The sequence below is a fragment of the Pelodiscus sinensis genome, chromosome 21, assembly GCF_052426305.1.
Source record: "Pelodiscus sinensis isolate ZL-2025 chromosome 21, ASM5242630v1, whole genome shotgun sequence".
NCBI lineage: Eukaryota > Metazoa > Chordata > Testudines > Trionychidae > Pelodiscus > Pelodiscus sinensis.
Genome location: NC_143072.1, coordinates 3,516,935 through 3,530,345, shown reverse-complemented (window position 1 = coordinate 3,530,345; position 13,411 = coordinate 3,516,935). Strand labels below are relative to the sequence as shown.

Genomic DNA, 13,411 nt, shown 5'->3' with positions numbered 1-13,411 from the left:
AGGTGGAGGTTGGAAAAAATGCACCCAAGACACGTCAACCGCCCCATTACCTCAGCATCCAACACTTCCCGCTCTAATGGGCCCTCACCAGCCCTACTGGGGGCAGGGCAAAGCAGGTGGAAAGGACGGTGCTGTCTTCAGGCTGACGATCGCCTAGAGACGGACATTTGCTTGCTGACTGCCACACCGGAACTCAAAGAGCAGCAGAAGCTGCCGCGGGCCTGCAGGGATTATTACAGGTTGAACCTCTCTAGGAGGCACAATTTTAGTGAGCCGGGTGTCCGCTTGTCATGGGCATGGCCAAGTTCCCTGCGCTCCTCTCAAGTTGTTTACAGCCCCCAGTCCTGCCTCAGTGTTCTGTGCTGTTATGTAGCTCTAAGTCGCCCCTAGCCTCTTCCTAGAGCAGCGGAAGGGCTGGAAATGCTGCTAGATGATATTGCCTTCCTCAGCTCCGGCAAATTCTCTGGTGCGGCTCCTGAGGGTGCCGGCCTCGAGAGGTACAACCTGCAGTCACCTCTCCCTATTAGAGCAGCGTCTATCAGCCATCCCTGCCATCAGCCCGCAAGTCCTGCCAATGCCCCCGACTTGCCAAGCACGCACACACAGGGCGACCGGTTTGCACACTGGGTGCCCAGAACGCCTTCACCCCTCTCCCACTCGCACTCCCCATCCCCTGCCTAAGGCTCTGAGAAAGCATTTGGGTTGGGGAGGGGTGCGGGCGCGGGGAGGGAATGTGGGTGCAGGAGGCAGGCTCCGGGGTAGAGTCGGGGTGCTGACTCTGGCCTGGGGGAGCAGTTGCGGAGAGGGGGCCAGCTCTGGAGAAAGTTTGGGGGCAGGACAGGGGTATGGGGAGAAGGGGGAGGCTCTGGAGGGAGTGGAGTGTGTGGCTGGCGTGGATGGGGGTATCACACTTACCGGGGGCACCCCCCTCTGGCTCCTAGAGGGTCAGAGGGTTTTAGGTGCTGCTGCCCCTCCCCCCCCACACACCCGCTGGGTGCCCTCCAGTCTCCCTTGCCCTCCCAGATATGTGAAAAGGCCCCACAGGGCACCTGCTGCCGTCACCACCAGAGCAGCCGGGTTAAAAGGGCTTCTGGCCACTCACCCCCTGCAGCGTCCAGCATGTGCATCCCTGTGGCTGGGTTGGGCGTCCGTGCTGCGGGGCAGCACACAGCATGGAGACCCCACCCCTCACGGCCACAGGGATGCTCACGCCCACAGCTGGGGCGAGCCAGCAACTCTAGTCCCATTGTGCTGCCAGTGGTGGCAGCAGGCTCCCCCCGCCCCTCAGCATTTTAAATCGCCCGGGGGGGGGGGGGGCAGTCGGGGCCAGGAGAAACATGGGAGGAGTACATGGGGCAGGGCCGGGCTGGGGGAACACAGGGCCAGGTGATGAGTTTTGATGGAGCTCAGCCCCAGGCCAGGAATATTCCTGGTGCCGGGGCACCGCGGCCCTATATCGCTGGCCACCCAGGTGCAACAACATTAAGGCCAGCGTGTCATTGCAGAGGGCAGTATTGATCCTTATCCGTTTGCAGCCACTTGGCTCCCCTCTGCTCCTCTGGGATTGGATTGGTCCATCTCAAAGCTCCCGGCCGTCACCACAAAAGCATCTTCCACCGAGAGTTTCCACCTGACTCGTTCCACTTTGGCAGGCCTTTCCGTCTACACAGGGAACGTGAGGACGTTTCCATGCTTCTGTGGCCAGCCCAGTGACAGGGTGGAAACCATTCGTGCCCTCGCTGCCTTCTGGAAGGCAAGGGTCTGGACAGGCCCTTGCTTTTGTACATCTCTCCCCTACACCCCGACCGCCCCGCAGAGGACAGCTCCCAGCAATCCCCTTGGCTACAGCGGACAAGGTGGGGGAGGTAACATCAGCTGGCGAGAGAGAGAAGCTTTTCCCCAAGGAGCTAGTGACTTTGTGGAAGTTCTCCTAAGCATGACCCAAAGTTAGGGTAAAAAAACCTAGGCGGGGACATAGACTACACAACTTCAACTACGTCGCTGAAGTCACAATAGCTTAACTCGGCTTTGGGCGCTGTCTACACTGCAGGAAGTTGAAGGAGGAACACTTTTCCTTCGCCTTCCCTTCCCCCTTGTGAAAGCAGGGTTACAGGAGTCGGCGGAAGAAGCCCTGCAGCTCCATATTATTTTGAAACAAAGGCTTGTAGCGTAGATGCAGATTCTGTTATTTCGGAATCACGTCAGTGATTCTGAAATAACGCTGTTGTGTAGACGGACCCTTAGAGAGAAAGGAGTGAATCTATTCTACAGCCTTAGCTGAGAGCCAGCTGGCTTTTAGCTCAAGCTGGAGAAGATCCTACACTAAGCTCCAGAGGTCCGAGGTTTGGTTGCACCTGTTGGCGTTAGGCTAAGCACTCGGGCCCTTCGTCAGCAAAGATCTTAAACTTCCGCGTACTTTTATGCAGTGTTTTCTTTGTGATGGTATGGCCGGGAACGGCGTACCATCACCTATTTTCCCAGCACACAGAAAAGGAATGGCATTTCCCCCAGCCCCTGTTTTCCTGGGGCAGCTCAACTCCTGACAGAAGCCTACTCAGGACATGTGGCGCGGTTTTTTTCCAGCTCCCAGCATGGTGTTTTGGCTCTTAACGGGGCTGCGACCACATTTGGGCCCTCTGCGCAGCATTTTTTTTTTTTGCTTAACAAGTTTGCCCCGGAGTACCAGCACCTTTTTCTTACAAAACAAGCACTGCTTTTATGTATAGGAGTAGCCCAATTGCACCATCCAGAGCGGAATCGGGACTCACTTGACTATTAGGCTGATGCCGCACTGCAGTCCCTAGGCATCTGAATGCTCTTCTCCTCGTCTGTATTCCTCTATCTGTAGGCATGCAGGCAGAGAAAGAAACAGGTTCCTCCGTTGCCTCCCAGCCTCCATGTGACAGACCACAGCCATTCAGGCAATTAGGGCAGGTTTTAATTGTTTTAAAATAAAGGTTGCATGGGTGGCCCAGTTAAAACCTCAGTCCCTACAACGGGCAGGGGTTAGTTAGGCTCCAAGGGCCATGACTGGCCTCTACCTAGGCCGAGAGAACAGGCTTTCGAAGCCGCAGTTGCATCTGCTGGCTGCAAGAGGGACTGCAGGAGGAGAACATGGCCGCCCTTGCATTTAACGTCTTGTCCTTCCCTGGGACACCATGGCTCAGTGGCTCGTGCTGAGGTTTGTGCAGGAACCAGACCTTGCAAGGAGAGAGCTACTGTGAGCAGTCCCTGGCACGCTACTCGAGCCCTACAACTTCCCCTTCTTTACACCCCTGCCCACAGCCGCCCCACCTTTGTGATATTCAATTCCCTTTGTTCGTGTGCATGCCCGTGTCCTCATTTCTAGCTTATTCCTCTTCGTTGTGCAGGCTGCCGTTGCCTCCTGTGCCCCAAGGTGGCTGCATTGCTGTGGCACTACAGAGATTTAGCCAGTGCAACGCTTCAGGAAGCGAGCGGCTGCAAAAGCTTACGACGTGACTACCAACGAGGCCTGCCGGCGGGCAGCGCATACTGATACCAAGCCGAAAAGCCTCCCAAGGGCATCAAGCGGTGCAGTTAACAAGCCCTTAGGCAAAAGGCATGTCCTTTAGCAAAGTTACAAGGCGGCAAAAGGGATTCCCAAGCCAAGGCTATTGCTGTCACCAGTTGAACCTCTCTAATCCAGAACTCTCTCATCCAAAAGCATCCATGGTCCAGAATGATTTTAGTTAGCGGGCTGTCCACTTTTCACGGCTGTGGCCACGTTTCCCATGGTTGCATAACGTTTGTTTAAAGCCACCCGTCCTGGCTCTCAGCATTCTGCGCTGTTATTTAGTTCTAATTAACCCCTCAGCGTCCATCTCCACTGCACAGCAATTTGGGGATACTGGAGGTATCCTGAAATAGCTACCCCGCGTCTACACAAGCCCCCATTATTCTGAAATATTTTTCAAAGTAACAGGCATGCTACTTTGCTGTCCCGGGAAACTTCATTGCACGAGGGATAAAGGATGGCTTGAAATAGCACGTCCTTTTGAAATTTGGCGCTGGGTAGATGTGCCAAGTTTCAAAACAAGCTATTTCGAAATTGAGTCAAGCTAAGATACGCAATTTGCGTAGCGCAAATTACATATCTTAGTTTGAGGTTAGGATGCTGTGTAGACTCATCCTAAATGTCCTGTAACAGCACAATAAGCCGTGGAAATGTTAGTAATGCTGCTACTCTATATTGACTCCCCCCAGTCCAGAAAATTCTTTCGTTCGGAACCTGTCAAGTCCTGAGGGTGCCGGACTAGAGAAGTTCAACCAGCATTAAGTTAACTGAATGATTCCGTCCCAAGAAAATGTTGACAATAGCTTTCTCTTACAGACACCCTCCCCAAATTCCTGAAATGCCCCACTTTTGCCGTGTCCGATTGTTTGTGGACATATCCTACTGGACAACCAAGCCCTAAGAGGCTCTCAATCCAAGCCCAGAAGGAGGCAATTTGCACCCCTAAAAGAGGGATAGAATTGACCAAGAAGCAAACTAAATACCCCCCCATGAGAATAACCCGTCCCCAGCCGGCTCTGATACATGTATTATAAAACCCACTGGGTGCCTGCAGCCACGGCCAGCCTCCCCCCAGGCAAGATAGGAGGGCGGCCTGACTTTTGCAATCTCCATTCAAGCAGACATCACATGAGCTGCTGGGAATGTGACTGAAGGAGCAGGTGCCCCAGCGATGACGGTCTGTAGGAGGAGTGAGTCTGTCTGTCCTGCCTGAGCCCCAGCCTGCAGAAAAGCTGAAACACACAAGCCCCCCTCCCCCCCCGCCAAGATCTAACGGAAGAAATTAACAAGGGGATTTATGAGCAGGCAGAGCGAGGCTGGTAACGTTTGCTCAGCGTTTTGAGGAAGAGGACTCATCGGGCTGGCTCTTCGAAAGGCTGAACTCTTCCTTCCGCCGGACCAAGTGGGGCTTTTGCCCACGCAAGGTGATCCCCAAAGAAATCGGTTTGTCTTTAGAAGTACCACAGGCCTCCTCGTTGTTTTTGCAGATACAGACCGACCTCTGATTTCAGTCTGGGTTTCCAACACACCCTGGCAGGGGACTTCAGGGCACGAGGGGTTGCAGAGGGGCCATGAGGACGAGGGCCATTTGCGAAGCGGGAGTACGGCTAGAAAGCACGACTCCCGTAGTTGGGGGCTGCTTGGCTTCTTGTCGAGGAGTATCAGGAAGAGATAGCTCTGCGGGTGTGGCCTGTTTTGAAGTTGCTCAAGCTTCCCTTTGATCGGTCATGGGTCCTCACGCAAACGAGACCCCTGAAAGCACCGGGAACCATTAATAGCCAGTTTGTCCTAATGCCTCCATTTAAACGGGGTAAGAGGCTGAACAAGGGTTAGCAGCCCTCTGTGAATCATTCACACGCTGCAGGACACTTCCTGGAGGAGTTTCTTACTCTAGTGAAGTGATTATTCCACCCAGAGCAGGAGCGGGATGGAGACAAATGTTTCTTTTCCATAGCAGGCCTGCATTTCAGAGCAAGGAGCCCAGCTGGAGTTCTCTCCCCCACCCCCGCAAAAACTGCAGTGTTCTGCCTAAACAAAGACGCTCATGAGAATGGAGATGAACTAGAGAAGTTTTCAAGAGTGCTTCAGTCTACACTAGCTAGGCTGTGTGAGCTGGGCTGCTGTGGTTCACGGCATCTCAGCAGTTGGACGTTTCGGCCTGATCCTACAGTCAGGTCCGAGAAGAGTCCCCATGAAATCGTAATAGTAGGGCCGGTGGAAGCACCACATTGTCCCGATAGCAAGAGAACGGCTGAAACGGATACACGAGGCAGGTGTAAATCTCATCTATAAGATGTGGGCTTCTGCCTGCAAGCTCCCCTCCCCCGCTACTGTTTCAGGTTACGGTGATCAAAGGAATAACCAGTGCCGCGTTTTCATAAAACGAGAGGAATTTAGGTGGGTTGGGTGATTTGTGGGACGGATTTGGTTGATAAAAAAAGCCTTACTCCGGGAACGGTAACACTCCCCCGACTACACACCAGGAGCCGTTGACTGGTACGAGGATTCTGGTTTGCTACCATGGCAAAGTGCAGCTGTGTGAGTGCAGCTTTGCTGGCAGAACTGTGCTTTGTATTGAGATACTGAAGTCACCGCTCACACTGCCCCATGAGAGAAATACATGGGAGTGGGAAAGCGCTACTTGGCCAAGGTAACGGTCTTTGCTTGGGACTCCTACCAGCTCAGCCGTGTTGGCTGGGGATCACACCACTGCCCGGTCCTGGCTAACACAGCCACAGTCTGTAGCATAAACGTGTCTTTCCCATCCTCACACCAACTTTTCCTCTAATCTTTCCCACCCAAGTGCAGATTTTTTTCCATCCACGTGCAAAATAATTGATGTGCACCAAGGCACGTGCCAACGGGCACCACCTGAAGGAACAAAGAACCGCCCAGTGGGCCCACCTTACAGGGAACACTACTCAGGAGCTTCAAAAAGTTCCAGAGACAGACCCTTTCCTCTCACCATCTTTATACTAGCTATTTACCCAGCAATTCCAACCTGTTTAAAAAGCTGTCCGAGTCCTAGGATAGGCCAGGTTGCAGTGATTGCCACTGGTTTTATAACCAGTTTGTAATTAAGCCTTCAGAACCAGTTACAGAAAACGATCTGGCTGCCAGAAGGTCATCTGCACTGGCTCCAACCACCTCTAAAATCAGTTGGAATTTTGGGGAAAATCCCAGCAGCCAAAATAAACCCTGATCTGTATTTGTGCAGCACCTGACACGTCAGGGTCCTGAGCCTTTCTGACACCTTTGGGCCCCACTGTAACACAAACAACAACACTGTCAAGGAAAACAGACTGAATTCATCGCATAGTTCCTAACTGGAAACAAAAAGAGTTGCATCCACTTAAGCTAGAGCTGTATTTTACGCAGATGCTTTCCAGCTAGCCCTGGGCAGATGTTCAAGTAGACACCACATTTGCATTTTGTGCCAAGAGAGGAATGGACACATGGATACTATAGATGGAATAATTAAGATAAATACTCCACTTCCAATCCAATGTGTTTGTGATTCTACAAACATTTGAATTGGCAAATTATCACTTTCACAGAGCCGCAATTAACAGATTCTGACAGATTGCATGAAAATCACATGAATTGTGGTTTCGTTTAATTTTTTTTAAATAGGCAACAGCCACTCTCCATCCAAATGCACCCACACTACCTCCTCCTGAGAAGAGAGTTCCCTGAATCTACATGTATTTAAAAAGTCATAAATAAACAGACAACTGCCCCTCACACATGACATTCCATTTGGATGTATTATACGTGCCCCACTGCCCGCTGTAGTTGCCTCTATAAAGGAACTCAACACTGACAGATTTGCCCTAAATCCCTAAATAGCCCCCCCTCAAGGATTGAACTCACAACCCTGGGTTTAGCAGGTCAATGCTCAAACCACTGAGCTATCCCTCACCCCCAAAATATATGGAGATATACCTCTCTCAGGTTATGTCTAGACTACATGGCTCCATCACCGAAGCCATGTAAACTAGTTTACCTGATATAGTCAATGAAGCAGGAATTTAAATAATCCCCAGGGTGGTCAAATATTGGAATAAATTGCCAAGGGAGGTGGTGGAATCTCCCTCTCTGGAGATATTTAAGAACAGGTTAGATAGACATCTGTCAGGGATGGTGTAGACAGAGCTTGGTCCTGCCTTGAGGGCGGGGGGCTGGACTCGATGACCTCTCGAGGTCCCTTCCAGTCCTATTATTCTATGATTCTATGATTAAAATAAAAATGGCCGCCGCGCTGTGCCGGCAATCAGCTGATCGTCGGCACAGTGCGGCAGTCAATACGCAGATCGGTCGACAAGGGAAGCCTTTGTCGACTGTTCCCTTATACTTCGTGAAACAAGGTTTACAGGAGCGGTCGATAAAGGCTTCCCTGTCGACTGATCCACGTCTAGACTGCCGTGCTGTGCCAGATCAGCTGATTGTTGGCACAGCGGAGGCCATTTTTATTTTAATGAAGCGGGGATTATTTAAATTCCTGCTTCATTGACAATGTCAGGTAAACAAGTTTACGTGGCTCTGTCGATGGAGCCATGTAGTCTAGACATACCCTCATAGAACTACAAGGGACCATGAGAGGCCATCGAGTCCAGTCCCCTGTCCTCACAGCAGGACCAAGTACCATCCCTGACAGATGTATGTCAAATACAGGTGGTGGATGTCCATGTCATGGAATTATTGGAGCAAGAATGAATTAACATAGCAAAGGGGAGCACTACAGCAAACGTAGAAGCTGCACAGAAAGAGCTAAAGGAGGAATCAGATCACAGGTGAAATAAAGGATGACAAAGTGCCTCCAAATAGGAACTGGTTAATTCTTCAGCATCTTGTGAAGTGCCTTGACAGCCTCAGCTAGAAGATGCCAGAGAAAAACCCTTTCACCTCGGTGCTTTCGCAATGGCACACTCACATAAGAAACTATCCAGTAACTGCCCATTTTTTGTCAGGGCACAGGCGACACTAAAGCCGTGCTGTATGATTAGTCATCACCACAGCTCCTGGGAAGTATGCGCCATTCCAAATGACACACACATGCTTATATGGAATAAAATACTTCTGTGAACCCTTATGTCTAGACTGCAGGCTTCTTTTGGAAGAAGCTTTTTTGGAAGAGATCTTCCAGGAAACCTTCTTCTGAAAGAAAGCATCCACACTGCAAAAGCGCATTGAAAAACCGATTCACTGTGGACGTGGTCTTGCATTTCCACTATGATTATAATGGACAGAGTTGCTACCGGGGCACCTGTGCTTTTTCCTCTTTCTTCTTCTTTTGAAAGAACTCCCTTTTCCCCATCCACACACGCCTTTTTCCGAAAGAGCTCTTTCAAAAAAAAGTCTTCTTCCTCGTAGAATGAGGATTACCAATGTCAGAAAATCCTCTCTGTTCAATCGCATTCTTCCGCATGAAAATCGAAAGCAGTGTGGATGTAATTGAAGTTTTTTCGGACATACCCAGAGGCAGTGGCACAACATTCTCTAGTTACCCAAATTTGGCTCACCTCCCTGGGGCATAGCTCAGTGAACCTAGATCTCAAGAATATTTTACACCTGTCCTGGCTTTTAGCACAACTTGGCACAAAGAGGATTTTTTTCCCCCCTAACTCAATCTGGTAAATATTTCAAGGCATCTTGTATGCAGGACAATTCACACACACACAAGCCATGAAGAAAGGAGGAAACTCCAGAAAGGGTAACTACAGCTCCGACTCCATAGGGCTGGAGCCCTGAAGTCAGGACTCGTAGCCAGGACACTATGGCTGGATTGCCGGGGGGGAGGAGGGGGTAGCGAGATAAGCCTAGCACATAACTTATAAACAGGACCCAGCCACACCTTGGGCTTGCTGCAGATTGTGTATTATAAGGCTGTAATATTAAGGGCATAATAAAACCAAACATAGCCAGGCTCAATCAGCAGGACAGGGATGTGAGGGGATGTGAAGCCATTTTGACAGTGGGCCCCAAATGCAGTGGAAAGAGCTGGTAGGAGTTTAACGGCCTTGGGGGCAGGCTCTTAGTGTGAGTAAAATGCTGCTGGAGAAAATATACTTTGGTACCTTCTCTGCGTGGTGGGGCCCATCAACTAATTTAGCTCCATACCACCTGTACCCCTGCCACACAGAGCCTCACAACGGCATGACAGGAGCCCAGCGGCAGTCCTAGGCAAGAACTTGAGGGAAAATCCAAAGTTCCAACACCCTCTTAAAATCATTGCTGAATTTGGGGCCGATCCAAAGCTCACTGAAGCCAAATGGGAAGACTCTGGAGCAGGCTCTACTCACTCCCAGCCAACCCCCCTTCCCAACACTTCTCACCTGTAGCATCAGCCGGTTCTTTGCAGCCTCCCCATTGTCCTCTCTCCCCCTCACAGCAGCAGCAAGGCTGGAGCAGTTTCCTCGTGGGGACTGTGAAGTAGGTCTCTGGTTTCCTGTCACCATCTGATCTGAATCATTAAACCCAACATCCGCTGCTGGGCTGGACAGCCCCCTGGGCTGATGCAGAAATGCACACATGTTCTGACAGATGTGTCTCCGCTGGCTCTCCCTGAAACGTTTTATTTCGGGGGGGGGAGGGGGAAGGGAAACTCAGCAAACCGCACTAAAGATGACGATTGCTAGAGCTAGTTTCTAAACTGAAATAGTGCTGCAAGAACTGTTTTTAGCCCCCCAACAAATCAGTGCTGGGACGTTATTTCGCTTTGGCCAGCCAGTCAGCACTAGGAATGAATAGCTACCACACTTCGGTACCGTTTATTTCTATTCCCAATAGCACCTAGTCCTAGAAGTGCCAATGGAATTCAGGGCCCCAGCCTGCTAGCTGCCTCCTTCATCTAAGGGGGCCACAAGACTGGTGTAACCAAGATGGTCTTCGGGGACAGGGCAGCTTTACTAACTGGAATTTGTGGGATGTGCTGATTGAACCGTAGCAGCGCTTGGACTGCATGCAGAGGGAGGCACGGCTCTCGCAGTCTGTGTTGTGTGCACTTGGTACACACCACACATCACAGGCACTGGCTTTATTAATACGGGTAGGTAAGAAAATCCTAGGTGGCTGGAAACCAGTGGACTCTGATAACCCTGCCCACGGGCAAACGTCCGCAGGCCTCGTGTAGAATCCCAATGGGCCACAGGTTGCTCACTACCCGTTTTTACACATAGGAAGAGACTGTCCCTGCCTCAAATAGCCCCCAGCCTAAACAGAGAGCACTGCCACCCCCATTTTACATGTAGGCATACAGAAACCCAGAACAATTAAGTCAGTGGTCCCCAACCTATAGAGGCTCCCGGGCGCCTGGGGGCAGGGCCACTCATGCGCCGGGCGCCCGGGGGTAGGGCCACGCGTCCTGGGGCACGCCAGGGGCGGGGATGCCCTTGCACCCGGCACCGGCATGTGCCCCAGGGCTAGGGCTGCCCGAGCGCCTTGTGCCGTGGGCCCAGGGCCGGCACCACCGCTCGAGCCCCATGCCTGGGGCCGGCACTGGCGCCGCATGTTCCCCGGGGCTGGGGCTGCCCGAGCGCCGCGCACCAGGCGCCAGTGCGTGTCGCGCGCCTGGGGCCGGCCCAGGTTGTCGGCGGGCGCACACAAATGCCCCGGCAGCCACCATGGTGCCTGCGGGCACCGCGTTGGGGACCACTGAATTAAGTGACTTGCCCAAGGTCACAGACATGCTATGCTAGAACTGGGAATTAAACCAAGACCCAAGCTGCAGTCCAGTGCTTGAACCACACCCCTTTCTTCCAGCTTCAGCAGCATTTTCCAGACTGGAAGCCTGCAATTAGGTAACAGTCAGTTTATTCCATTCAACGTTTCTATAATGCTTGAAGAGTGTTGTTTTTTGAGACCTAGTTTCTCCTCAGTGATAATAGCGAAGGACTTACGAACCCTCACAGCAGGACATTGACTTACTGCCTCAGAACTTTTCCTGGAAGCCACGTTTTCATGTTTCAGAAACAAAGCATTTGCGTATTAGAGTGCGCACACACACACTTAAACAATTAAGAAAACCACGCCACATTGTAAAACATCCCCCCTTGCTGCACAGAATTCTCCAAAAATGTAACTGCATATGTATTATATGTACTTTAATAATTACCTACCTATTGGATGCTTTTCCTCAGGGAGAGGAGTTTATTAAGTGCAACATTTAACATTAATGGCATGCAGTGTCCGTTGTAACAGGCAGGGCTTTGTGCATACATTCAGCAGAAGGTGGCATTTTTCTATCATGTCAGGTCAGGAATGTCACTAACCTGGTAACATCCAGCTACTTCTAATCATCTGGCCTAGGACTTGCCAAGAGCCCAGCTGCCTATACAAGCAGCTGGAAATGTGGCAACAACCTAGCTGCAACAGCGACTAGGAAAGACAAGGCTTTGGCTTGTCCTTGATGGGGCACAGCCCATCCTCAAAAGCAGCAGAGACGCCGGATACATTGTCTGGCCTCTCGAATACAGCACAGAGTGGGCAGAGCGGGCAGCCTTCTTCCTGCCTGAAAGGAAGGTCAGAGAATAACCGTTCACTCAAATTTGAAACTGCCAGGCTGGTTTTTCTTCTCACACAAATCCAGCATAAGAGCTAGAGCTGTACAAACGAAGGCTGATTAAAGGTCACTGGTGGAGCCTCATGCTGTTACCTACCATGGTAAGTTAGGTTATATCCACACTTGAAGCTAAGGGTGCGATTCCCAACTCAACCAATGTACACTAGCTCTCAAGTAAAAAGTGGGTGGCCATAATAGAATGGTGAGTAGCCCAAAGCACGTACCCACACGGCATCCCGAAGGATTTGTTCACAGGGTGGCTAGCCTGTGCTGCAGCTTACCAGAGCCCATGCTAGCGCAGCAATGCTTCTCATTTTACCGGGCTAGCTCACGGAAAGCTAGAGCAAGTGACCCACTATTGGAGCTGGGAAGCACCGCTCTGGCTCACACTGCAGACCCAGCCTAAGGAGCTACCCTAGACTCAATTACACTTTTAAAAGCATATGTTTCAGGTTTTCCTAGAAACGCTTAGCTCGGTCGTTCCTTTGGGCCAGTTCACACCACTTGGGTAGTCTAAAGTCCCATAGAAAATACTGATTGGGGGTGATTTCTAGAGGTACTAAAGTCCACCAACTTGCCCTGGAAGGCCATACAGAATTAGGCATGACTGATCGAAGGCTCTAGAGGTTACAACGGCACTGACTGCAACTAAGCAAGAGCACGTTTCCCGCAGCTCACCCTTCTCGCTGCCTTAATGCTCCATGTGGCTGTAACGGAAAGTGGCAACACTGGCTGAAGATGTACGCTATGCTACCACCCAGTGGAAAGAGGAGCTAAGTGCAAAATAAAGACAGTAGCCGCATTTTGCCCAGGCCTGGCGATATACTTCCACACCATTTCAAACGCCTCTTGCAGCTCAAGCCAGTTTCTGTAATGGATGGAGGGTGGGACTATAAAGTACTTTGCTTTAAAATAAGCTGCTGAACTTGTCACGTGGAGCCCATCATCAGTAACCAGAAAGGCCAATGATAGGGATGCTTTCAACAGCATCTGGTTTAAAATACAACATTTTGAACCCGTCAAACTCTGGATAAATTGCATGTAATGTGTGGGATTTAGCCACTAGGCTGATAAGAGATTGATTATTATAAATAGTTGCAAATTTAGCCTGCAATTTTAAGAATTAAATCAAAACACCAGTGCTTTATATTTAAAATTAAAATCTCAAAAGCTGAGACCAACTGAATGCTTATGGGTATCTCCAAAGTGATACCTCATTCTACATTTGCTAAAACATATACACAAATATTCTTATAAAACTATCCTAGTGCGCCACCAGTACCTAGCTAGCAAATGAAATGCACATTATCTAAAGC

General features: G+C 50.7%; 1 protein-coding gene across 7 annotated transcripts in view; it reads right to left on the bottom strand.

The window, feature by feature from the left end:
- The window catches only part of LAT2 (linker for activation of T cells family member 2), a 43,150-nt gene extending 32,293 nt beyond the window's left edge, over positions 1-10,857 (bottom strand). For all 7 annotated transcript variants that reach the window (XR_016347683.1, XR_016347682.1, XM_025177984.3 and 4 more), the window contains exon 1: positions 9,871-10,857. Coding sequence is in view for 4 of the 7 variants with exons in the window: in XM_025177984.3 (XP_025033769.3) it covers positions 9,871-10,068 (198 nt within the window). In the remaining 3 variants the exon portion in view is untranslated. The remainder of the gene's footprint in view (positions 1-9,870) is intronic.
- Positions 10,858-13,411: the final 2,554 nt, after the last annotated feature.